The sequence below is a fragment of the Phalacrocorax aristotelis genome, chromosome 14 (genome assembly GCF_949628215.1).
Source record: "Phalacrocorax aristotelis chromosome 14, bGulAri2.1, whole genome shotgun sequence".
Taxonomy (NCBI): domain Eukaryota; kingdom Metazoa; phylum Chordata; class Aves; order Suliformes; family Phalacrocoracidae; genus Phalacrocorax; species Phalacrocorax aristotelis.
The window spans coordinates 2,378,611-2,405,071 of NC_134289.1; the positions used below are offsets into that span (position 1 = coordinate 2,378,611).

The window sequence follows — 26,461 nt, forward strand, 5'->3', positions numbered from 1 at the left end:
AACAAAAGAGAGAACGATGTGATACAGTTGCATTTGGAGCAGGCATGTTTGTAATTTTTTTTGGCTTCTAATTTAAACATAAAAGAGACAGAACGAGGACCAAAAAAGGACAGCGCAGTACTTGTGGAGAGTCAAAATGGCAACTCGGCTGCTATGTAAATGCTTTGTCCAGAATTTCAGGGTATGAACTGGAGCTGTTCTCCAGAGAGAAGGTAATGCTTTATGTGAGGAAAAGCTTTGAAGGAGGAAAAGTGGCATTTTTAGCATCCAGAGGCCATGCTTGACTAAGTGTCATAAGGCAGGTTGGTACCTAACCAATTTCTAACTCACTTGGCCTGTTTGCCTCTGACACATCATGGAGCTATCTGAGCAGTGGTGTTCACATACCTCCACTTACGCTGCGTAGGCACGAGGCGTCTAAGTCATCTGGTCTGTCTTTATTTCTGAAGGTGACAAACACCCTGCACAGAAGCTCTGAAAAGAGCCCAGCTTCATGTGCAACCATTCGAATAATGCAATGTTTTCAGCAGAGAGCAGCACTCAGAAATTCCCTGTGTGACCAGAAGCCACAAAGTCTTCTATGGACTTAGACTCTAGCAAATATGAAACATGTTGTAAAACCAAGTCTTTCTCTTAATGTTTTCAAAAACGTACTAAGACGGGGAAGTAGGGATGACTCCTCATAGGATGATATGTTAAGATTTTTCCCCATCTTAATAGAAAAAAATCCTGTGAAAGCCATTCAAAATACATAACTGAACATAATGTGAAATGATCGGATGTGACAATTTAACGTGATGTGATGTGATAGGAGCAAGTAAGGGAGCACAGTGGGGAGTAACAGTCTTCACTTGACAATTCAGGACACAGAATTCCCTTTCTGGAATGGAAACTGCGATCACAAATCAGTTTTTATCTAATTACCTTTTAATTTCACATTTCTAAAATCTGAATATTTACAATCTCTATGAAAAACTCTATGAGTTCTCTTTTTCTCCCTCACACACAAAAGCTTATATGCACACTGCTGTAATATACAAAGTAATTTCCTCCTAAAACCAATTACAGATTTGTTACAGTGCATGTAGAAGATGGAATTTAGATTTTTCTTGATATTTTATAAACTACCCTCAAAAGATGATGTGCTAGAAACAACTTGTGGTTAGATGTGCCTAATATAAACTAAAGAAGATCATATGAAATTATAATGGCGCATTTGCATTTTCCCCCTCTGGACCTCTTTTCAAACTGAAATCCAAATTAATTCTCTGCACTGGTCTTGAAATGCTTACTTACAAATTTAGTCCAGCCTTGTAAAATTGGAAAGCTTCCAGGAATAATTTTTGGGGAACCATTTACATCTGAAAGAGTAGTACTAGACAAATGATCAAAACACTTTTGTCTACTAATTTTGAATTACCACTGTTTTATAGTAGACAGTGTCCTTTTTTTAAAAAGAATAACTTGTTAAGCCTCACCTTCTTGCACAAACTTACATTTTCTGTGTTTAACAGAGCCCTTTCCAGCACAGCTCCATGACCAGTGAAATGCAAATGCAGTTGTTAAGAGTTTGTTTATCTGTTTAATGTGCTAGCAATTAAAATGAGGCACAGTGGGTGTTCCACCTCTCTACTGGGAGATCGTCTTCTGAATCACTATGGGATTGTTCCCCCTTCTTTCAGATCCTTTAGCATAGCTTAAAGATAGCAGTAGGGTCTCGGTGCTACATGCAATGATAGAAACTGGTATGAAGAACACTGGTGTAAGATCACCTTGTGCATGAAAAGACTCCTTGGAATATTTTAAATAGGAAAGAAAAATCTAGGAATTGGCCATATCCTGTGGAGAACTGGAAACATACTGTTAGGTTTGTATGTGTTTGTTCAAAACTACCCGTTGTGTCCTTATGGAGAATCGGACTTTGTTCCTCTTTCCTGAAGTTACCATTTTGAATGTATCTGATCTCTAAAGAGGACACAGAAATTAAACTTAGGTTATGAGCACCAAACCTGTCTGCCTCTCAGCACTGTACTTGTTTGGTACTTACCTACAACTGCCTCAAGATCCCAGTGCAGGAAAAGCACCATGCTGTGCAAGGCTCAGACCAACAGGCCACAAACTGCGAGAGAAACAATGGAGTACTTTGCGCTGCAACGAAGATGCAGCTGGAAGAGAAGCCCGGACAGAACATCTGAGTGCATTACCTCTCAAGTGAGATCAATCTGTTCACAGCTGACATACTTGCTACTAGGTATTAAGAGATCACAAATCTAACCCGTTACAAGTTGCATCCCTATGAAACATACGCAACAAAATCCTCACTGTCAACAATTCTTGCTATATACCCCAAAAGTCTCTGTTATGCTTGGTAAGAAGTAACCTTTCACACTACAGAGGGTTGAGCCAAAGCCTTCAACAAGATAATTTACTTTGCATACTGTACTATTTCCTTTCCCCCAGCCACCAGGAAACATGGCAAGTAGCCCTGCACAATATCACCCAGGCAGCTAAGTCACACCACTCGGGTTTAACACAGAGTCCATAACTTCACCCAGAAGCTTTAAAACACTTATTTATTCCTATACTTTTCTTTCCCCTTCCTCTCTCTCCTTTCAAGGCTTTGCCTATCCTAGCTGTTTGAGACATTGCATATCATTGCATTAACACTTTGTTTTGGTTATTATGAGGTGGGAGGTGGGTGGGATATATACTTTCCAACAGAATTTCACCAGTTGACTAAATATACTATGAAAATCCATTTATTCAGTGAAAACTCAACTATGTGAGCAACAGCCTGCCTGTGTAGGCAGAGAGTAAAATACCTGACCTTTCTGTGTATAAAACATGGGTCTCCCCAGGACACGTGGGCCAAAAGCTAAGACCTTTTCCTGAGACTTCAGATGTTTTTGTTTACCTCAAGTCCTGCTTCTCCAACAAATAACTCAGTTTCCTTAGCTACAAGCTGTTACCTATTTAGCAGCGAGGATTTTCTTGAGAACGGGTATCCTCAGCACTGGGGATGTTTTGCTTACGCTTTTGCCCAAGCTGTTTTATAACCCAACGCATCACCATCACGCTCAGGCTTTTCTACAGGATGCCTTTTTACTCTTAGCTTTTCTAAGCCTTTCTAAGCTTTTCTGGATAGGTCATTACAATGCTATCATGACATGCTGCCAGCAATGCCAGCAGGATGTGAGGATTATACCGGTACTGGTGGCTCTCTGGACGCCACTCCTGACTGGAAGCATCACGGGCTGCAAACTTCATGCTCCCGCTCATCTGACGTTTCCATAGCTGCCTATTTCCACCTGAACTGGCTCCTGCTGGGAACACATAAGCCATGTTAAAAAACCCTGATGACCCACACTGCCCTTGACCTGCGGTGCAATCCCTGACAGCAGCGACCCACAATCCCCCTCAAAGCAACATTGCTGCAGAATTCAACAGCTTTTGGGCAAAAGGAGCCAAAAATGCCCTCGAAAGCCCCTTCTTAACTTCACTCACCCAGCGCATCAGCCGGTGTGGAGGAGGACAAAGCATCCCGTGTTGGAGGCCAAGCTCTGCCAAAGTGGGTGCAAGGCGGGATGAGGATAAGGGTCTTTAGCATTGTGAGGGGCCCTCAGTGGATCAAAACCCCACTTTTTTTCCCAAGTGGGTGAAGGCCTTAGGGGAGCTGCCGCCTCCCCCTGCTTCACCCGGGGCAGCCCCCTGGCCTGGCGGGTGCCCACGGAGGGCAGGAACAATGAGGGACGACAAGAATCGGGGGCTTTGATGACTCAAAAAGGCAGGGTTTTAACATAGGGGGGCAGCGCTGCGAAGTAGCCCGGCCTGAGGGGAGCCGCCGACCCGGGCGAAGCGGGGAGGAGGCAGAGACCCGGGGGCACCTCACGGGTCCCGGCTCCCGGCTCCCGCCTCTCGCCCGCCCACCCGCCAGCCGCCCGGGCTGAGGCGCGGCCCCTGCGGCGAGGGGAAGGCGAGAGGAGGCGGCTCCGCCCCGCCTCTTCCTGCGGCAGCCGCGCAGTTGCTGCCATGGCGCTGCGCCGGGCGGCCGCCGCGCTCTCCCCCGCCCTCCTCGTCGTCGTCGTCCTCCTCCTCCTGCTGCTGCCCGCGGTGGCGAGCGCGGGCTTGAGCAGCTACTTCGGCACCAAGTCCCGCTACGAGGAGGTGAACCCGCACCTGGTGCGCGACTCGCTGTCGCTGGGTCCCGCCGCGGGCGGGTCGCGGCCGCCCGCCTCCTGCGCGCCGCTGCAGCTCCGCGCCTTGCTCCGCCACGGCACCCGCTACCCCACGGCCGGGCAGATCCGCCGCCTGGGCGAGCTGCACGCCCGCCTCAGCCGCCGCCCCGCTGCCGCCTGCCCCGCCGCCGCCGCCCTGGCCGCCTGGCAGATGTGGTACGAGGAGAGCCTCGACGGGCAGCTGGCGCCGCAGGGCCGGCGCGACATGGAGCACCTGGCCCGCCGCTTGGCCGCCCGCTTCCCGGCCCTCTTCGCCGCCCGCCGCCGCCTGGTGCTGGCCAGCAGCTCCAAGCACCGCTGCCTGCAGAGCGGCGCCGCCTTCCGCGACGGGCTCGGGCCTTCCCTCAGCCTGGGCGGCCACGGTAAGCCCGGACCACCCCGAACACCCACACACTTCCCTGAGGGAGCCCCGGCTCCTCCCGCTGCCCCCGCGCAGAGGGAAGCCGTGAGGGCAGTCCCATGTCCCCTATCCCCGGGCTGAGAGGGACCCTGCACTCTGCGTGCCCCTGCAGGGATACCCCTGCGGTGGGGGTGCTGTCCCCGGGGAGGGTGGCTGAGTGACCGGGCCCCAGTACCCTTGGGGTACGGCGATGCTTCCCGCTGGCGCTTCCCTGAGACTTGCATTTGCTTTTCAGAGGTGGAAGTTGAAGTTAATGATTCCTTGATGCGCTTTTTCGATTACTGCGCCAAGTTTGTTGCTTTGGTGGAAGAGAATGACGCGGCGATGTGCCAGGTGAATGCCTTCAAAGAGGGGCCGGAGATGAGGAAGGTCTTGAAGAAGGTGGCGAGTGCCTTGTGTCTGCCGGTGGAGGAGCTGAACGCAGGTAATGAATGCCTGTTACAGGTGGCTTCAGCTCCGAGTCTGGCTGAGAACGACTTCTGAGACACTGTGTAGTTAGGCAGAGTAGGGAATTTAAAATATGCTGTAAATTGGAGACGCTGGTCTAATTAAATGCGTAACACTGCAAACGTGTACTGGTGTTGCAGTAATGAACGCTTGTTAGTCAGTGGTCAGAAGAAAAAGATGTTTGAAAATATCTTTCCTACCGATGAAATCAGCTTTACCTTTGTTTGGAGGGATACGGGTGTGTTATTCTTTTAATTCTGCTCTGTTAAGCAGATGCAGCTTTTGTAAAACCATTTACAATTCAAACACACAAATAACCTCAGGAAAAGGTGGACAGGTATGTCTGTGTTGTAACTTCACAACAGAAGTTGTCCAGAAGAGAAGCGCCAGGCTTTCCTGGTGTGGTCAAGTGGGGGGAGCCTCCCCAAATAGGTGTTGCTGTCACTTCCAGCATGTCCTAAAGCTACAGTCCCAAAGTTGCAGCATTCTGCTGTTCAAACTTGGCCCCTTACGTGGGGGATGAGTGATGGTAGTCAAAAACTGCTCTGCATTGGACAAACATGCCTTCCTTGCATTGCCTATTCTGTCCTTTGTGGTAATGAGGATGCACTAGCAGTTGACACCTATAGCACGTACATTGGCAGATGTGCAGCATTGATGCGAGACGCTCTCGTTTCCCCGTTGTATCGATGTAATATGAGCAGGTTGCAGACTGAACTTTGGATTCTGCGCAATAATTCTGTGGTAAACTGCTTATTTTTGGTGCTTGGCCTTTGGACTGGCGATTATTTATTGGATTATGTTCTTTGCATTGCTAAATTGTAATTACATTTCGGTTGAGAGAAAGTTGTTACTTGTGTAGCAGCAGTTTATCTTTTGCTTGCTTGTTGGATTTATTGCAGATCTTGTTCAAGTCGCTTTTCTCACCTGCTCATATGAGTTGGCTATAAAAAATGTGACTTCCCCATGGTGCTCACTCTTCAGTGAAGAAGATGCCAAGGTGGGTGCTACATGGGAGAGAGATTTGAGAAGCCTTCCAAAGATGCCGTAGTGTTCAGCTATAACTCTTTGCACAGTCAGAAGTTTTAAGTTCTGTGCCCCTTATTCTTCAGTCTAACGAAGCGCTGCTTTGGTCTCCTCTGGATTAATCGAGCAGCAAGGCTGAGGTGCCCTTCTTCATTCAGACTTAAATACTGGTGCAGTCTTGATTTGTCCTGACTAAAACAGTCTTTTCCTGTTGTGCTTAATTCCTATATGTTTTTATTTCTGTAACATTAGAAATGCTCTGGACAGCTTTGTTTTGCATCTGATAGTCATAAGATAAAATGCCTTGATTCCAGTGGAAATCAAATTAGGTCTTCCAGGTCCTCTAAGACTTTTTTATATAGTTTTGTGGACTGTCTCATCTCAACCTAATGCCTAAAACTAGTAGAACCCAGATAAATGACACTTATGTTCATTCCTCTCCTTTCAAAAAAGGACCTGATGTACCCTTTGAAGGGATCACGAGAGATGGGGATTAGGAATGACGTCATTTATCTGGCATTCCAAAACATGCTCAGTAAGGCCCCCCCAAGGCTTTTAAGGAAATTTAGCCCACCCGGGAGAGAAGGGAGGCCCCTGCATGGGTGGGTGGTTGGCTAAAGGGTAGGCAGTGGAGTTAAGAGTAAATGTGCTCCTCTCAAAGAGGAGGGACTTCTGCCAAGACCTGTGCTGTTCAATATATTTATAAATAACTTAGCAGTGAGGTGGGAAAGCTTCCTGATTATATGGAGTTCTTGGGATAGTAAGAACCAGGGTGTTGGAGAGGCTTTGCGGAGGGGCCTGTGAGGGTGGATTACACAGCAACATAGTGGCAGGTGGTGTTCACTCTGAAACCATGTGTGGAATAAGAAGTTGAACTTTGTAGACAAGGTGTCCGCCTCTCAGAGCCCTTGTGCCACTGAGAACTGAACTTCCGGTGGCATAGATCCATTAAAATGTTGGCTCAGGTACAGTAAAATTACTGAAAAACAAAAACCCAGCTTTAATGCTAGGAATTGTAAGAAAAGGAACAGAGAAAGGGGAGCATCGTGTGCCCTTGCATAAATCCAAGGCACAGTTCCACCTTTGAGACATGAGCTCATCTCGAGAATGTAGACATAGACCAGCTCGGATAAGGATATGGGATTGCTTCTATCTGAAGAATGATTAACTAAGCGAAGAATCTCTGACCTTCATAAGGCAAAATCAGAAATGCTAAAAGTGGCAGATAATGATTGTCTTGTCATGTGCAGTACGTAACAGGTACGAAATGAAGAAGGCAGGTTCACAACAGACTGGTTTTTTTTATTTTAAGTGTGTAGCCAAGGAGCAGGGTACTATTAAGGCTAAAACTTGGTATGCTCAAAGGGGAGATTGGGCTATTGTGGGAGAGAATCCACTAAAGTCTATTAAATTTGTAGAAAACCACCTTAGGGCTCAAAGCGCTGGGCTGAAAATCACTGGAGTCTGAGGAAGTGTGCCTGCTGTTTTCCCTAGGCCTGATTATGAGCATGATCAGAGACAGGATGCTGAATTTGGGGGCTCTTCCATCTGATCTATTGTGTTTTGTTTCATGCTGAAGCGATTTCAACTGGAGCCTTGATGTTCTCCCCCGGGGGTTGGGGGGGAAACACGGGTTGTGCTGAATTGTTGATTTCTTGCAGTGTGTGGTAGTGTCATTGCTCCAGGTTGTGGGATTTTCCCTCTGTGTCATAACAAAAACTCATGAACTCTGCAACTTTAGGTACTGGAATACCTGAATGACCTGAAGCAATACTGGAAGAGAGGATATGGCTATGACATCAATAGTCGCTCCAGCTGCATTTTACTCCAAGATATCTTCCAGCATTTGGACAAAGCAGTGGAAGAGAGCAAAAGGTAAGTAAAAAGGCTTTTGTGCTATGACTACAAGCTTTCTGAGGCCAATCCTGGGTGGGATTTAATGTGAACAGAAGTAAAGTACTTCCAAAAGTAACAGTGTTATGAGGGTTTGAGCTAGGAGAATTTTAATGGAGAAAATAAAATTTTTAATAGAGCAGTATTACTGTAAAGAGTATTATTTTTTTTCTTCTACTGATGCTTTTGTGCCCAGCTAATGTATTTCCATCTTTTAACTTACTGGTCCCCACAGACCTTCACAGCACAGCCAGATGCTGTGTCTGATAATGGTGTTCTCTTCCTGCACAGTTTGAGAAGAGTCCATTGAGTTAAAACAGTGAGATTTTTGTTTAAAATGTCCTTGTTAAAAATAATTTGTGGTGAAAATGGAAGACTGTGGGCTGAAGGAAGATTGTGGGCTGAAAGCATCTCCACAATAATGTTCTGTTATCTGGTTACTTAAGAACTTCACCGTGGAAATCTTTCTTTCTGCCTGTGTTTGATTTGAGTCTCTTGCATTATGAAAGCTTTCTGTTTAGATTAAAGGTGTTGAAATGTAATTACGGGAAAAAGAATTGTTTCAGATCAATCCAAACACTTAGTGACTGTAGACCAGAGTGGCCTATTGCAGGATCCAAGAGGCCAGTGCTGCAACAGCAAGCCAGCCTTGTAACAAGGGAAGGGCAGGCAGCAGGCGATACAATTGGTGCCTTTTAAGAACAGGAGAGACACACGTCTGTCCTGAAGTGGTTGTAAATACGGTGATTTGTTGCATGAATCCAAAGTCAGCAGGTCAGCTGGCCAGTCAGAGAATTCTGTCTAGGGTATTTAGTTTCCCCATCCTTGTTCTTCTACAGCACAGCTGTAGTTTGGGAGCAACGCTGTAGCTGTAGGAAGATACTAGGCCTTACAAGTAACTGTTAGTAGGCTTGAAGATACTGACAATAAGTTTTCAAAGGATGGTGGTCTGATAAAGCAGCTTGTCTTCATCGATCGCCATGATTTGACAGTAGTCATTTGGTGTCAGTGGAAGAACAATAGCAGTGGTGCTCCATCGCTGAGTTGCACAGTCCTCAAAACTGCCTTTATGGTGTCAGGGTATAACCATCCCTATACTTCCTTAACAGTGAGAGATGAGAAGCCTGTGCTTTTCTTGTGTATTGTTTACCCGTTAGCTGGTATCAGTCAGCAGTCGTGATTCAGCATCTGTTTGGTGTTGACCTTGTCTTGTGTGAATTGGTATGATGGGGAGAAGTAAAACAGGAATGAAGCTGGGATATGTTGTGGCACAGAGAAAACAAAGGCTTCAGTTAACAGGCTGGGATGTTTGTGTCACAGATTACCTGCATTTGCTTTCATGTGCTCGTAATCTTTTTTTTTTTTGAGAGCTGCTTTAGGCTTAAATGCAGTGCATTCATATGAGAATTTAAGACCTGTGTGCATGTTCCTCGTGCAAAATGAGGAATGAAGAATTCATAGTTCGATGATGAATCATATGAATTAATACGTTAACGGATAAGTGTGGAAATGTTTATAAAAGTACACAATATCAAGGATGTGGTCATAAGATTGTATAAATATTGTGCCGTTAAATACTTGATAGAAACCTATTTACAAGTCATTTTAACTTATAACCAGCAAATTCATCTTTGGGGTTAATACATAAACACTAGTTACATGTGGTGGATGCTCTCGCATTCCTAGCATCCTTGGGACTTTATAGTCAATATATTAAAGCAGATCTACCTAACACCCAGCAGAATGATATTAATGGCTTTGATATTTCAGAAAGACAAGCATGAGTCATAGATATTTGAGGCTGGCTGTATGTATTTTTTTACATGATAACCTGTTGGAAGACATGAGGTTTATTCCCTTTTAGTTGGCAGACTGAAGTTAGAAGTAGCATTCACATTTGGGTTGGAGGAATAATCCATGAAATTGATTGTAACCATTTGATACAGAGAAGACAGCAAGGCAGTTTTTTTCCTTCTAAGGTTTGCTGACTGAGGATCCAAGTTGGACCTCAATGGTGGTAGGAGGACTGCGTGCTAAGTCAGTTAAGCATAATTCTCAGTCAGTCAGTTGGCTTTTTGGATGCCCTTTAGTGTGGGATGCAGAGAGAAACCCTGTGTTTATCACTGGAGCTCTGCGCAGGAATGTTGAGGTCATGTTTAATATAATACATGACATAGTTTCTTTCATCTAAAGTGGAGTTATCACTAGGTAAACAGTGCAAGTACTGTTTATCTTAATTATTTTTGGGATTCATCTGGAAAATCAGACCGATATGTCTGTTTTTAATAAAGCGTTGGCTTAGCGTGCGAGAAGGTAAATGCGGTGCATTGCCGGGTACAAAAGGAGCGTGTCACTCCATCCCACAACGTAAGGTGGCAGTCTTAAAGCACTGAAGACTTTAGTATGATCTGAATCGGGTAACCCAGTGCACTTAACGTGTGGAAATCTACCACCGCCGATGCTTTGGAACAGCTTGTCTCTTGTGATCTAGAGAGCAGTGGTGCAACTAATGTTTTTTCATGTAGGGAGAGAGACACATCCTGATCCCGTGGCAATATGAGAGTACAAATGAAAACAAGAAGCCATATAAATGAAAACGTATGTCTGTGTTAATAACAGTAGAAAATATTTGGTTGTGCATATATGTGTGCATGAATGTCTTGTCTCTTTTTTTCGTTTTTTATGGTACCGTACAACTTCAAGGCAACTTTTGCAGGAGTTCATTACTCAGAAAATGAAACTTTGATGATGATGAAATGTCTTTTAGTGGAATGGTGTTTCAATTTAGCGATGTTTAACATCAGTTTGTAACTGGCTGTTTGCTTTCAAAATTTAAGAACAACAAATTTACTTCCAGAGCATTATCTTTGCTCCAAGTTCTCCTTTCTTTCTGGAAAGCTTAGATTGGCCTATCCAACAGTAGTAAGAGGAGCATTTCTGTTCCAGCAAGAAGCTGAGGGATCTGGACTGTCTGTTTGGCTCCAGGCTTGGCAGTGGAGAGCAATGTTGGCAACGCTGCATTTTTGTAGCATACTTCAAGTAGTTCTATTCAATAGCTTTGTCCTGTTTTCATTCCCAGTTACAGCTGAATTAAAGAGAAACCTTGCTTTTATTGTAACCCTGTTTCTTCCATGAAGTGATTCTTGACCTTGCAATCTGATTGCTCACCGAACTTGGTTGCGTTATTAGTTGCCTTGTTAAAGTTCACTCTTCTTTCTTCTGAGGAAGATATCTTCTGCTGATTAGTCTATCCTTAAGAAGATGGTGAAGAAGGTAATAAATACCTGTGGCTAATTACTTCCACCTTCAATTTGCAGTGCAAAAGTTTCAGACATTTTTAGGATCTTTCATCATATGAATTCCAATGGATTTCTTGTTTTAAACTAGCAATAGTCTCTTTTGTGTAGTCTTGCTGTACAGCAAGATGGTTTTGAAGGCTGTGAAAGGGATTTTCACTACATGATTGCTCTCGTCAGCTCTCCCCATCCAGACAGCTGGTGGAAAGGTGTTGGAATACCTGTTCAGGAACTTGGGTCTGATGGTGAATTTATTGATAGTTGTATTAGTGATCACCTACTGTTAGCAATCTCGTGTACCCTCAGTAGCAATAAAGTATAAATGTCTAATAAAGGTTAATTCTTCAGCAGAAAGCGTCTACTCCTTGAGACCGTACCACAGTTCCAGTGGGCCTTTAAGGACCACATTCCTCCATACCTTCTTACCAGTCTGTAAAGAAATGTGGTCATGTTTCTGGGGAGAGGCTGGGTCCAGGACTCTCTCTTCCATACAGTTTTTCTTAATTACAAAAAAGTGTGTCATGAGAGGTGAATATAAAATTAAACCAGGTGATTTGTTGTACTGAAATGGCATATTGGGCAGTTGTCTTAGCCCATAAAGCATGTTATTTTTGTGAAGACATAAGAATTTTGTTTTTCCCCGGTCTTCCTGATATGGATAGAAAATATGGAGTCAGGATATGGAATTACGTGGCAAAGAAGCTAATGGGGAAATGCTCTTCATTAAACTGTTGGGTTTTCCCTCCACTGGAGCCTAGGCCTTACTGAAAGTGTCTCTGCTTTTCATTATCTTGGTAAACCTGCCAGGTAGTGTGACACATGCATGCATATTCGCTTGCAATTCTGCTGCTGTGGAAGAATCCTTGAAAGGCTGCTCTTACCAGTCAGCATTTGTTTAAACAGTTAGAAAGTGTCCAGGTTCCCAAAGCTGCGTATTTAGAGACACTTCAACATCGGGGTGTAGAGGAGAAATCAATGAGTATCACCTCGCCTCAGAAGAAGCATTGAGTTCTTTGTGGCTCATGTGTGGACTACAGCTAGTGACCAAAACCCATTATGATTTCCACCCACACACCTAACATAATGCTGATGGTAGGTATAACCTCTGACTTGATGGGCCCTCATCCCTTGCCAAGAGGCATATCTGGTCTGTGCTCTGTGTGGAACTGCTGGGACTGCCAGCTCAAGCCCATTCCTCACTGCTGCCTCGCCTCGTTGGGAGACTTGGCACACTCGGAGCAGAAAGGGGAAACACTATGGTTGCAGGAGGAAGCCTCTCTTGCTGCACTGTGGGGTATGGGTCTGTAAGGAAATGAAGAGATATGAAGGAAGATGGAAGGATAGAGATATGTATTGCTTTTCAGCTGCAGGTCACAAGTGGAGTCCCCCAGGGATCAATATTGGGCCCAATGTTATTCAACATCTTTATAAGTCATCTGGATAACGGGATCAAGCGTAGCCTGATGAAGTTTGCTGATGACACCAGGTTGAGTGGGGAAGCAGACACTCCAGAAGGAAGGGCTGCTCTGCAGGGAGATCTGGATAGGCTGGAGGAGTGGGCCAGCAAGAACCTTATGAAGTTCAACAAGGACAAGTGTGAGGTCATGCACCTGGGGAAACATAATCTGGGAGTGCAGCACAGACTGGGACCCACCTGGCTGCAGAGCAGCTCTCCGGAAAGGGACCTGGGGGTCCTGGTAGACAGAAAGCTCAACATGAGCAAACAGTGGCTGCTGCGGCCAAGAAGGCCAACAGGATGCTGGGTTGCATCAAAAAGGGCATCACCAGCAGAGAGAAAGAAGTCGTCATCCCGCTCTACTCAGCACTTGTCAGGCCACACCTGGAGTGCTGTGCACAGTTCTGGTCCCCTCTGTACAAAAAGGATGTGGGCAGGCTGGGAGGGGTCCAGAGAAGGGCCACAAGGATGATCAGAGGACTGGGAAGCTGCCATACGAGGATAGGCTGGGAGAGCTGAGTTTGTTCAGCCTTGAGAAAAGGAGGCTCAGAAGGGATCTCATCCCCATGTACCAGTACTTAAGGGGCAGCTACAAAGAAGATGGAGACTCCCTTTTTACACGGAGTCCCATGGAGAGGACATTGGGGGATGGACACAAGTTGCTATTGGGGAGATTCCGATTGGACACGAGAGGGAAATTTTTCACAGTGAGGACAGTCACCATTGGAATAATCTCCCCAGGGAAGGGGTGGATTAGGCCACGTTGGACACCTTCAAGAGTTGTCTGGACAGGGTGCTGGGCCATCTTGTCTAGGCTGTGCTCTTCCTGGAAAGGTTGGACTAGATGATCCCTGAGGTCCCTTCCAACCTGGGATTCTGGGATTCTGTTTCTGTGAGCTGCCCAAGTGCGCCTTACATCTGTGATCTTTGAGTGTTCTGCCAACAGAAACTCTGTGTGTTGATGAGAAATCTGTGTACTTTGGTAGTTAATGCAATATGATGCTGCCAATCAGATTTAAAACAAACAAAAGAACCCAACCTGACCACCCCCCCAAGAAAAAAGAACAACACAAAGCCGAAAAAACCCCCAACCCTTAACAGCTACACACTTGGGCAGGGGTGGATTTGAAAATTGTTTGTGGCACACTTTAGGGATATCGGCTATTCATTAAAGCTGTTTTATACTTTTTTTTTTTTCTAGCTTCAGATATTTAACATGTCTTTCTCTCTTGCTTGTGAAGGAGAATATGAAATACCTGTTAATACTTGTACTGTCTGAATGGATTACCGTAAGGCTCTGGAAGTTGGGAGGTATGCTTTCTGTAGCCATCACAGTGTTTAAATTATGTGGCTAATGATTGAAAATACTAGCCTAGCTCCACATACGCATTGCAAAATATTTGGTGGTTTCTTTTCAGAGTAAGCAGGTATTGAAAAAAAAAAAGACATATTTGAATTTGAACGTAGTTCAAGATCAAGTGAAGGTGATCTGTGTGGTTATACCAGACTAAGCCACAAAATAAACAGCTTAATTTGCCAATTTATGGGTACTTTTATTGTTTCTTGTAATTTGCCTTCCTCTTTGCAGGTCAATTCACAACACAGCTGATAACCTTTCTGTAGTCATTTACTGCTGCACCCTAATTGCTCCTTTCAAAACTATGACACAGTACAAAATAATTGAATATGTGATCTAAAAACAATTAACTGTTCAAAACTATCTTTTTATAGTATGTACAAAGGGAACAGAGCAAAAAACTTCCACGTGTGCAGTAGAAATTACATAATTGGATTTAAAAAACCTCTTGCTTAGATCCAAATTGTTTAGTCATTTCTTTTAATAAAACATCTCAGTTGCTGCTGGGATCCCATGTTTGCACAGTGCAGGTTCTTGGCTCTGGATGCATCAGCAGGTTCAGGATGTCCTGTGTCCTCTGGTAGGAGTTGTAAACCGGCGTGTTTGATCACCCGCCCAGTAGCAGAGCAGCTCCAAAGGAGAACAGGGCTATGACATGTAGACATGTAACTTCTGTTATTTGAAGTGCAGGGCAGCTTGTAGCCAGATGCAAACTCCACGGGCTTACCTGGACCTATGAGACAGCCCCTGCAGAGCCAAGTCCTGCAGAGCGTGGTCCTGTGCTTCCCAGAGAGTCCCTTTCTCAGAGGGCATGGAGGTATGGGTGGCCCAGTGTGGCTTTCTATGGGGCCACTTGAGGGGTGTCCCCACTGTGTCCCCTGGCTCTTTGGGGTACTGAGAGAGCCTGTCATGAAAAGCTTCTGGACTAGGTGCTTGTCATCTCATCTGCTAATTACATAGTCATATATAACTTACCAAAAAATTGTAAAAACATTGCTTCAGTATATTTGTTTAGAGAGGAGAACAGGTGTTGAGTGTGTGATGGGTAAACTGATCCCTGTAATAAGATGTTCGTGTATTCAGAGGGCAACGTGCCAGCTGTACAGTTCAATAGACTGCACAGTTTACATTAGTACACCTGAAAAATGCTCAGGTCTTGACTTCATTTGCAGAAAACCAGAGAAATGGGATAGCTTTTGCTAATAAACTGCAAATGTCTCAAGCAGCAGCTCTGTATCATATTGCATGGTTGGTTTTGATAGCCTGATCTTTCAAAGGTGGGGCTTCTGACATGATTAAAGGGTGCTTTTGGGGAAACCATGTAGAAGCGTGAAATTCTCCATAAGTCATCATAGCACATTCAGCAGCATCCCTGTGTCTGCATTTCTGAAGAGTGTGTGTGTGTTTGCTGACTTCTCTCAGATGCCTGGGCAGTCCAGGGGACCTCCCTGGGAACGTCTTTTCATCTCTCTGCCTAGAACTAGATATTTGAAGTGTTGCATATGCCTTTCAAACCTCCCAGAACGTACTTAATCTCACATTAATTACCTAATGCTTGCTCAGGACTGCTCTGAAAAGATCTCTCAGCAACTTTATTATAGAGTCATATCCCTTTATCTAAGGAATTAAAAAACAGAGCAAAACAATACCTAGGCACCTAACACACAAATGAGCTGATCTAACCTGTATTCACCTTGGGCAGGAAGGGTTTGACAAGTGACATGACCCTCTTGATTTGGTTTTGGCTTGTCATGATGGTTCAACATTTAGCATCAGCACAATGCTGCTGCAGTAACACATTTAAATCTTTGAGATCCATAAGAATATGAGAGGTGGGATCATTCAGAAAAGTGCCTTTGAAACTGCAGAAGCTCTCAAGTGAAATGCAGTGAAGCCTAGTCAGCTTTGGGTGATTAACTCTTGTGGGACTAGATAAAAGCTGTTCCCTTTTAGTCAGGGTTTTAAATGGGGTTTGCATAGTCTTGTCAGTTTTTCAAGTTTGTCTTTGCCATGAGCACGCTCATGTATGTCCTTGTTGGAAAAGAAGAAAATTTTTATCTTCCCAGTATTTGTGGTGGTATTTTGTTGCATTGGTACCAATTCTGGAAATGAATGAGCACAGCTGTCTTCTGTTCTACTATTTAAGGTGGAAGTTTTGACACATGGGGACTTAATACTGTTTGACAGATTTTTATTCTTTCCCCTTCCTCCCCGTGGTAACACTCTGAGCAACATGGCTGTTAAGTATTTCTGCTGCCCTCTGAGTCCTACCACTGCATTCCCCGCTGGTTCCTTGTAGACTTAGGGTTCCTCCAGCTGTTTGGGGTTTTTTTCGGGGTTGTGTTTTTTTTGGGTTGGTTTTTTTTGGTTTGGTGTCATGTCCGTGTCCCGTCCCCCCATCCCCCCCAGTAAAGCACAGGGGCAGGTGGGAGGGATGCAGAATTCATCCCATAGCTGAAAATAGAGGTTTCTGAGTCCTTTCTCCTGGGTTTTGTATTGGGGAGAAAAAGGACAGAACGGAGTCTAAGCTTGCTTGATTAACTTACCTTCAAGTTCACTTCTTCCATATCTGAAGTGATATATCAGTAGTCCTAGGAAGAGAAGGAATGATCTACTGTTGAGGATGGGTGAGCTGATGGGGAAGTTTCAGGTTTAAACCTGAATCTGCTGAGATCAAGGAGAACTAGAATTCACCTGAATGATAAATCCCACATCTCCACTTCTCAGTGCCTTTTTTTCCATGGTGAGACTTAGCTTTTGGGGTTATGCTGATGAATCATTCAGTAACTTCTTCATTTTCAGCTGTGGTCAGATTTACTTAGAAGGTTACAGCATGGGTAGTTCAGCCACTGAAGTTGCACACCTCTTCAGTGAACCCCGCTTGTGTTCTGCATAGTGACAGCCGCTTCTGCTCATTTGGAAGTGCCCCATAAAATGGGTATGAAACCAAATGACACCAGTCACTTTCAGACAAGCTCTTAATGCTTTACGGCAAAGTTTTTTCATCTCCCTTTAAAATCGGAAATGATATTTTTTTTTTTGTCTGCTGATCAATGTGCTTTCCCAAGTCATTTACTAAATAAGAGGGAGGAAAAATGAATTGAAATATCATTAGCAGTTGCCAGAGTATGACGTTGAGAATTTTGTCTGATGCTTCCATGTGATGGTGAGTCGTTAATCAATTGTAAAGAAGATTGAGTGTGGAAACCTCAGGCCTTCCAGTTAATGTTTTATTAGCCTGTGCTACTGTTTTGAATTTATCAGTTTTCTTGATTATGCTTTGGGCTCCTATCTTCGCTTTATCAGAAGCATAAGGGCAGTAGTAACCTTTGCCTGTATACATGCTCTGAAGAGGCAATCTTTCATGGTTTCTCCGTAATTAAAAATATTACTGTTGCTGTTTTAACCTTGGTGGTGATTTTTATTGTCATTGTTAGATAATATGAAACCACATCTGAACTGGAGTTATGACCCCAGAGGTTGAACAGGGAGTGCTTGAGTAGTCTTAGAAATCAGATATCCAGCACTGGTGAGAAACCGAGTAGACTGCGTTAGAGGCTATTGAAAACTCAGGATTGTACGTACAAGGAAACTGTTTTAATCCTTGTTAAACAATACAGTTGGATAGCTGTCAGTGGGAGAGGTCTGTTGTAGTTCCCAAAGTGGTTTGGCCTGTCAGCATGAGGATTTCATGAGACCAAAGCAGGTGACACAAAACCTCAAATTACAGTGAGGATGAGTGCCTTGTTTATTCCTCCTTTTGTCTTCATGAAATTTTTCTTTCCTTGTCCTTTAAAACTTCAGTGTGTGCATGTGTGTATATGCTATGATTTGTTTCCTATTTCGGAAATGTAGGTCTTGCTGTTTTTTTTTTTTTCAACTAAGAAGTTAACAATTTTTTTTGTGATTTGCTTTCATTTCAAAATTCCCGCGAACATCAGCTGGAAAGTAAAGCAAAACCTTGCTTAAAGCGAGTGCTAATAGCCAGAATGTTAATTATTATTTTTTTTTTAACAGCTCTGAAATTTTTTTGGAGGGTGGGGTGGGTGTGTGAAATCCACTCCCTGTGGAGTGAATAATGCCTGTGTACCACATGTTTTGGACACTTTAGCAGCATATTTACATTACTAACTTCCTTGCTTAGTAAACGATAAAATACATACCACCAACTTTGGAAGCAGGTATGTGTATAAAGGCGTAGAGCTGGGTCAAAATGAAAATGTGCTGAGCTGATAGAGCTGGGTGATGCTCCCCCAAGAGTGCTAAAAGAACTTGAATTAGATAGCTGAAACAACAGGCAGCGTGTGCTGGTTTCAGCCAAGAAGCCTGTGGGGGCTGGCAGGTGTGATGATTTAAAAACAAATAATTAAATAAAGGAAAAGTGAAAAAAGCAGCTCCAGGAGAGTCAGAATTACAGGCCAGTCTAGTAGAAATAACGATTGAGACTAGCAGTGATAAGCACCTTGATGAATATGATATACCAGAGTAGTGTCAGTGTGATTCTTTGAAAGGAGAACAGGCCTCTTGGAGCTCTTGGGGAGGATCAGCAAGCATACAAATAGGGCAATCTGGGAGACCCAGTCATGATTTCCAAACATCTTTCAACACGTTTCCTTATCAAAAGAAATCAAGCAGCTGGGGTTAAGGGGGAAGGCCCTTACATGGGTAAAAAATGAACAAAAATACAAGAAATGGAGAGTAGGGGTAGCTGATTGAATTTCCTAGCAGAGGCACATTGCTAGTGGAGGTAGGTCTGCAAGGATCTGGGCTGCTCAGCATGTTGTAAATGACGGGGAAAAAGAGGTGAGAAGTTAAGTGGCATTGCAAATGCAGCACTTTTATTACAGATAAATAAGATAAATTGTTTCTACTAGGAGGATTGTAAAAGGACCTTGTGAGCCTAACTGGGCTTGAAAATTGCAGATCTGTCAAGTAATCCACGTAGGAGAAATGATCTTCTTATCGTCTGTCAGGGAGAATGTGGGATAACTTCCTGCTCAGGAGTTGAGTTTTGAGGTCGTTATAGTTGTCTGGAAGTATCTCGAACTTCTGTAATCTAACTGGAAAAGGTGTTAGATGTTGTGAATTAAGAAAACAAACGTCGTGGGTGCAGCATGGATTTACAGTGTAGCTCACTGTCTTGAGTATTGTGCATTTCTAACATTCTGATCTAAAAGGATATAGCTCATTTGGAAAAACTGGAATGACTGAGGTAGGATTTCTCAACCTGGAAAAAGTATTATTGCAAAGCTGTAAGTAGAAACGATTAAATGGTACATAACATCTACAAACAGAAAAAGTTAAGAGCAGTACAGGAAGCTGTGCAAGTCCTTGCCACAGGACATTGTGTGTGCTATCGATGTATGTAGATTTAAGGAGAGATTGAACAAAGAAAAAGATTCACTGAGAAGTCCTACATTGCATAGAAGCCACATCTGGCCCACAAGATCTCTGAGCTGGAAATTGCAGGAGGTCAAAGGAATAGCCTTCTGTCATCTTCTGTAGGCATGTGGTTTTGCTGCTGTTTCTATTTGTTGACTGACGAGAGGGATGTGAATGTGTCCTAAAACCTAAAAATACTTCCCTGAAGGTGTGTGTGGAAGGGGAGGACATGAATGAACTAGTCAAATGAGTAAGAGGAAGAAAAAAAAGATTGTAGGGAGAAGGGAAGAGAAAGGGGTCGAAGGATCCAAAAGCTTCACAACATGAAAATGAGGAAGGGGCCACGAATAGCACAGGGAGAAATGTAGGCAGAACCGCTGATTTGGGGGGAGCTGGAAGAGGGGCTATAGTGAACGTACACCTCTTGGTGCAGCAAAGGCATGGGTGGGAAAAAATGTAACCTCCTCCATAGAGAACCTTTCTCTGGTTTTAATGCTGCTTTTGAACAGGAAACAGAGGCAGGTTTCTGATGGGTTTTTTAAGTGAAGTTTTGCCTAAGGAGAGAGTATGTGCATGTATGTGCATAGACATCTAAGGAGTATAGTCAGAAGAGCTCAGGCTCACCAGGGAGCAGAACTGCATGAGGTATGTTTCAGGCTGCTCAAACACCATGGCTATGTCGAGCTGGTAGTACAGAGCCCATCCTGCGCCCGCACTGAATTCCTGCTTATCTGATCAAAGTTCAAATCTACAGGCAAGTCCCCCAGTTCACCGTTTTTCAGTTGCTTCAGTCATTAGGTTGGAGTGGAGGAAATGCCTCCTTTTCAGGCCAGTCAAGATGTGTCTTATCTGAGGGTAGACTGTACTGGCAGCTAGAGTGTTGCCAAACATTACCTCTAGTCTCCTGAAAGCTAAAGGTGTGTAAAGGTGTGCTAGAAAAAGTGACGTGGGCTTCTGACAGCTGCTTGGAGACGGTCCCAGAAAGCCATAATCCTTCTCTGGAGCAAGGGGCAGATTTTCTTCTTGGCTGATGTTTCCTCCTGCAACAAGCCAGCTCTTTCCTTTCATTGAACAATTGTAACCTTTTGTTGCACAAACTGTCTTTGTTTTAGGCTTAGTTTGTGGTGTGAATCAGTGACTTAATTTACTGGTCTGTGTGCTGAGGGAGTAGAATCTCCTTTTTGGCTAGTTGGTGTTCTCAAGACTTAGTAATAGCAGTAGCCTCGCTTATAATTTGGACTAATAAATTGTGGAGGGACAACTGTTTTCCTCCAATGACTGGATCACTGTCTTCAGACTACACATTGGTAAACGCAGAGGTACCTTCCAAACAGCTGAACCATATTAAGGCGGGGTGGGGGGGAAATTGGCAGTATTTTGCCAAATACAAATCAAATTACAATTCTTGTTCTAGCATGATACACAGTGAAAAGCGTTGGTGGTCATAGAGGTCGGCAAGAAATACTCAAAATCCTGCACTGGTGGTGGTGTGCCAGGGAGAGAAGCAGTTTGCGTGTTAAATCAGTAATTTGTTTGCTTGTGCAGGCAATCATGTAGTTGTAGTTAGGTCAGAGGGTAGTAGGCGTTTACTGTAGTTTCTTAATGAGCCAATAAGTTTGTACTTACACTTAATTTTCATCTTGAAACTGAATTGTAGCTTATCCTTTATTATGGCAGTTGGAAAAAGTTTTTGATCCTCAAATCTGTTATATTTTAGCTGTAGGCTTGTACTGAAGCAAGTCTCAAACTTGTAGTAAAAATCTTATTTGGTTAAAAATAAAGTCTTGGGGAGTTTTTCCAAACTCAGTCCATGATGGGTGACTGGCTGTATGTATTTGCAGTGGGTCCGTGTTAGAGAAATAATGAGTTACTGGAACATCCTCGAGCCTCCCCACGTGCCAATAGTGGAAGGGGACTCTGTCACACACGGTGAAGGGCTTGACTTGGTTTGTATGTTAACAGAGCCTTGCAGCTGGCTTGGTGATTTGCTGCCCTTCTGTCAAATTCCTGATGGGAGGCGGCAATGCTATTTAAAAATCTGTAGCATGGCCATTGGATCTTCCCATACATGCGAAGAGCGCAAGTGACTAGGTTCACCCAGGGGGTTGGAGAGATGTACTGAATATATGGACGTACACCATTAATCTGTTTCTTGCTTTTGTTTACCACATTTATATTAGGCTGTAGCTGTAGCCTAACTACCTTTAGAACAACTTCTTGCATTATATGTAAGAGCCAGTACCTTAAACTGGGACAAAATTGAGGAAGCATGGATGCTTTAAACAAAGCCTGTAATATATTGAAATTCCCAAACAGGTTTTTGTCAGGCATTGGAGTAAAACAAGTTCAAAATCTACTTCTTTAAGCCTTCATTGCTGACAGCTGTGCAATATGTTGGTATGTTTGTTTTAAAACACAGGCTCTTGCTCATCCTTTGCACTTTTTTCTTTTCTAGTTCAAAACCCATTTCTTCACCTTTGATTGTACAAGTTGGACATGCAGAGACACTTCAGCCACTGCTTGCCCTTATGGGTTTCTTCAAAGATGATGAGCCTCTCAGGGCAAACAATTATGTCAGACAAACGCATCGGAAATTTCGCAGTGGCCGGATTGTGCCTTATGCAGCCAACCTGGTATTTGTGCTTTACCACTGTGATCAAGTGAAAACCTCTAAAGAAGAGTATCAAGTGCAGATGCTGTTGAATGAAAAACTGATGTCGTTTCATCACTCAAATAAAACCATCTCTACTTATGCGGACCTCAAGGACTATTACAAGGACATCCTGGAAAACTGCCACTTCAAAGAAGAGTGTGAATTACCAAAAGTTAATATTACTGCTGTTGATGAACTTTGAGGAAATGAAACAGGGTGGGTGTTTGCAAATTGATTTTGGTTCTGTTTGACAGACGTTGTGAACAAGCACTCTTGATGATGTGCTGCTGCTGTGTTAACTTTCTAAACTTGCAGATTTGATGGGTTGTCTCAGCTCAATGCACTGTTTATTTGTGACATAAGCAGAATTACAAAAAAAAAATGCTTAACAGGGATGTTCTGAGCATTTGTGACAAATACGTGATGCGAGATAAAGTGTACCTGTATATTTATATGTACAAAAAAGTAATTTAATTGGTCATTTCTTATGAATGTGCTGTAGATGGATTTAAGAGCTGGGGCAACCTCTATTTTATCAGAGCTGAAGGTGGTTGGACTGATTGAGTATTGCTTTGCGCTGCCTGTTTTGCTAGTTACCATTTTCCTGTGACAAGCATGAAATAATTCAAACCTGTAAGCTTTTTTCTCCTTTTCGTGAGCCTCTAGGAGGCAGAGGGTATGTAGTCCTTCTCCACAGCTGCCCAGCTTCTGCCTGGCAAAGATGGGAACATCTTTCTTGGGCATTTAAAGCAGGAGTTGCAGTGTTCCTGCATGCATTATTAATGACAGGATAAGGGACAGTGGGCACAAATTGGAGCACAGGAAATTCCACCTGAACATGAGGACAAACCCCTTCCCTGTGCGGGTGCCAGAGCAGCGGCACAGGCTGCCCAGAGAGGCTGTGGGGTCCCTTCCCTGGAGACATTCACCCCCCGCCTGGACGCGGCCCTGTGCCCCTGCTCTGGGGGTGCCTGCTCCAGCAGGGGTGGGACGGGGTGAGCTCCCGAGGGCCCTTCCAGCCCCCACCAGTCTGGGATTCTGTGATTATCTGCCTGAAAGGGGCAAGTTAGCCTCCAGGGTCAGTAAATTATCTTTAAAAAGAAGTAGTGAAACAAGACCCTACCTCCACCCCAAATAACAAAACAAAACTAAACCCCCCCAAAAAAACCCAACACACACCCCACACCTCCCCCCCCCCCAAAAAAAAAGAAAAAAGTGAGGGAGTAGGAAGTAGCCACTCTTACTTCAAGGTGCGCTGGGAGATGCAGTAGTTACTCTCTAAGTAATCTGGTGCGTCCTTTCACTGACACTAACAATTTATTGCATTAAAGGTTTGGGCTAGGGCGTTCAGGTTAGGCTCTGCTACAGCTACGAACATCTTGGTCACGTCCAGGCTCTGACAGTTTTCCTATCAGTTCTAGTTGGAAAGGACCTCCAGAGGTCTCCAGTCCAGCCTCCTGCTTGAAATGGGATTGTTGCTAACCCTAAATCCAGGCAGGTTTTGGACTGTAAAAAGCGTCTGGCTCGGACTTGACTTCTGCTAGTTTTAAGGCACCGAACGTGGTGTTGCATATGTAGGCCTTATCCATTTGATGTGCCACTTTGTTCTTGAAATGAAGCTGGTTTTAAAGAATTCAATTGCAGACAAGTACTGGTGATTTTTTTAAATCAACCACACTTAAAGTAGGTTCAGATGCTATTGAAAGTTGGAAAGTATTTTAGAGCTCTGCAGTGTGGCAGAAAAGGAAACATTAAGATAATTGTCCAGAAATGTCTGAAACGCAGTAAGTCAGATAAAAACTCCTTCATTGCCCAGGTAATGGCTGTGTGAACAAGTTGCCCCAAAGCAAACGAGGGTATGGATTTATGGTGCTGGTAGCTCCTGAAGTATGTACTCACACCCTGTAATGCGTGTTCCAGAGCTCACTCTGTAAAGTGAGGCATACTTTGTGGTGTTTACTGGGGAGGGGGTGAAAGGTGGTAAAAGTGATCACCACAGGGATACAGGAGCACTATAAACATTTACACCCTTGTTTGCTGCAGGGTAACTTCTTTTTGTGGGCTCACCTTCAGATCTGGGAACTTAACTGCCCCAAAACCAAACAATAGGAAAGAAAAAGCCAAACTGGCTCAAAGTTGAGGTCTTAAACTTGGTGTATATTTTTTTATTATTTTTTCTTGAGGACTTAGGCTTCTGTCACTGTTGGTGGTTTTGGGTTTGTTTTTTTTTTAATATGGCTTGTATAAAAGCACTTAGGGTTTATCTATCTGTAAGTTCAGGTGCAATCGAAAACCTGTTTTTTACTGTTGTACTCTGAGCTAAGAGCTTTTCCCTGTATTGGGATGTAGGGTCTTGTTTCATTAGTGCATTGATTTCTGTGAAGACCAAGGTTCTGATCACTGAAAATACTGATTAAAACTGGTGGATGTATCAGCATTAACATCCTGGTGAAACACTTGCCTGTGTTAGCTCTGCAGCTCTTTTTCTGCAACCGGTGAAGTGGTTAGGGAGGAGTATAGATGTTGAAACAAATGTAGGAATATAGGTCAGGATAGCTGTCGTCAGCCCCAGCACATGACAGTGCTATATCAGCTTTGCATGTCCCCTTTTTTTTTTTTAAACAGGATCCTACCTTGAGACTAAGTCAACTGATCATCATTATTATGACAGATGCCTGTTACAAACTTTATTGCAGCATTTGAGGGAAGCTACAGAGAAATGAACCTTTGTGTAACGGTAGTTAAGTTTGGTAAATAGCAAGGATGAGAAAATCCGCCTTTGAACAAATATTTTTTCTCTGTGAGTCAGTCATCCTGTGCTGATTTATGATTTGAACAGAAGGGATAAAAGCCTGACTATTGGAGATGAATGGAGGATTTCGGTCAGTTCAGAGAGACTGATTTTAAGACATCATGTTTGTTAAAAGATACATCCTTCTTACAGAGGAAGAATACTTGACTGCTTTTTTGATTGTGTGCCAGATGAGGTGGAGGAACCAAAAAATTCATTGTACAGTGAAGCATCATTTGCCTTCTGCATTACCAAGTTGATTGTATGCTTAAATTCTGTCACAGGGCTTTAAGGATAGCTCTTCAGAGGCTGTTTCCTATTTTGCCTTGGAGTACAGGTCCATCATACCTTCAGTATAAGAGATGCATCTTAGCAGCTGTCAGAAATTAACTGGAAAGGAGAATGTGCTATTTGGTTTCTGATCTGTATATAAAGGACGTGCTGACTGACTCGTTTGACAGAATTAGAGACTGAATGTGGAAACTTTGCACAATTGTAGCAATAGAAGTGTTTGGACATGTAAATGTTCTAGGCACCTGTTCGTGTGACTGGTTCTTACCAGTAGGGAGGCAACTTCAGTATGACCCTTTTAGTTAGTGAATGTATAGACTTGTTTATATACTCAAAAGGAAAGATAAAATGGATTATAATATTTCCATAAAGTTGGGCACTAGTTCAGTGAGCAGTGTTTGAACAGGCTGCCGTATCTCATGGCATTGCAGATTACCACATCCTGAAAAAGTCCTGCAAGAAAAATGCTTTTTCTCTTCCTTCACGTGGGCCTGGACAAGAGAGTCATCAATTGAGGACTTTGCCACCTTTCTCAAACCAGAAGCTTTCCTTGATGAAAAATACCGACAGTGTTCATGGATGCTGGTGTTAAATATGTTTGAAATGTATTTTATTTTGTTAAATGTCTAAAGCTTAACTTAACTTTCTGGCAAATTCATTTTTTCCTCCTAGTAAGTACTGCTGCTGTAATTCTGATTAGCATCGAGCTGCCAAATCTCTGGGCACAATGCAAATTTGTAATGCTAGGGTACTAACTGGATGAATTTTGAGAACTCGTTTTGGAATTTTAGTGCTGTGAAATAAAACTTCACACTTTCTTCATCTCTGTTTTATAAGCAGTAATAATGACAGAATCTTCAGTATCATGGCTGTGTTCTGCTTTGAAATACATTTGGTAGGTTGTTATTACTTGTATTGGTGTCTCTGATTATTTTAAGTCATCAAATTGCTTTGTGATTAGTATAAATGCCTTAATTACGTTTTTACTCTCATGTTTTGATGTGAGTGAAAATTTACTCATTTCCAGAATCCCTGGGTTTGAAAACAGCGATGGTTTCCTGACAAGGTTTTGCAGGTATCACTGTAGCATGTAAAATGTCTGGTAACATCCTGCATTTTAAAGTGGAGCAAGGGTTGCCCACACATTTTTGTGCAGTCCAGAATCTGCTACAGTATTATATCTCTAAATGTTATCACTCTCAATGAGAGGCTGACACTGTTGATTTGATAAAGA

General features: G+C 43.5%; 1 protein-coding gene across 1 annotated transcript; it reads left to right on the forward strand.

Annotated features, from left to right (window-relative positions):
* The first annotated feature begins 3,969 nt into the window (after positions 1 to 3,969).
* Positions 3,970 to 26,142, forward strand: MINPP1 (multiple inositol-polyphosphate phosphatase 1). Its single transcript, XM_075109576.1, has 5 exons — positions 3,970 to 4,597; positions 4,871 to 5,059; positions 5,985 to 6,082; positions 7,850 to 7,983; positions 21,948 to 26,142. The coding sequence occupies exons 1-5, from the start codon at positions 4,030 to 4,032 to the stop codon at positions 22,345 to 22,347; spliced, it is 1,389 nt and encodes a 462-aa protein (XP_074965677.1). The 5' UTR covers positions 3,970 to 4,029; the 3' UTR covers positions 22,348 to 26,142.
* The last annotated feature ends 319 nt before the right edge of the window (positions 26,143 to 26,461 follow it).

Bases quoted from the DNA above. Each gene is read 5' to 3' on its own strand.
- MINPP1 (XM_075109576.1), top strand. From the start codon at position 4,030: ATGGCGCTGCGCCGGGCGGCCGCCGCGCTCTCCCCCGCCCTCCTCGTC. The intron at 6,083-7,849 runs GTGGGTGCTACA...CTGCAACTTTAG, and splicing joins TCAGTGAAGAAGATGCCAAG to GTACTGGAATACCTGAATGA. The intron at 7,984-21,947 runs GTAAGTAAAAAG...TTTCTTTTCTAG, and splicing joins GCAGTGGAAGAGAGCAAAAG to TTCAAAACCCATTTCTTCAC.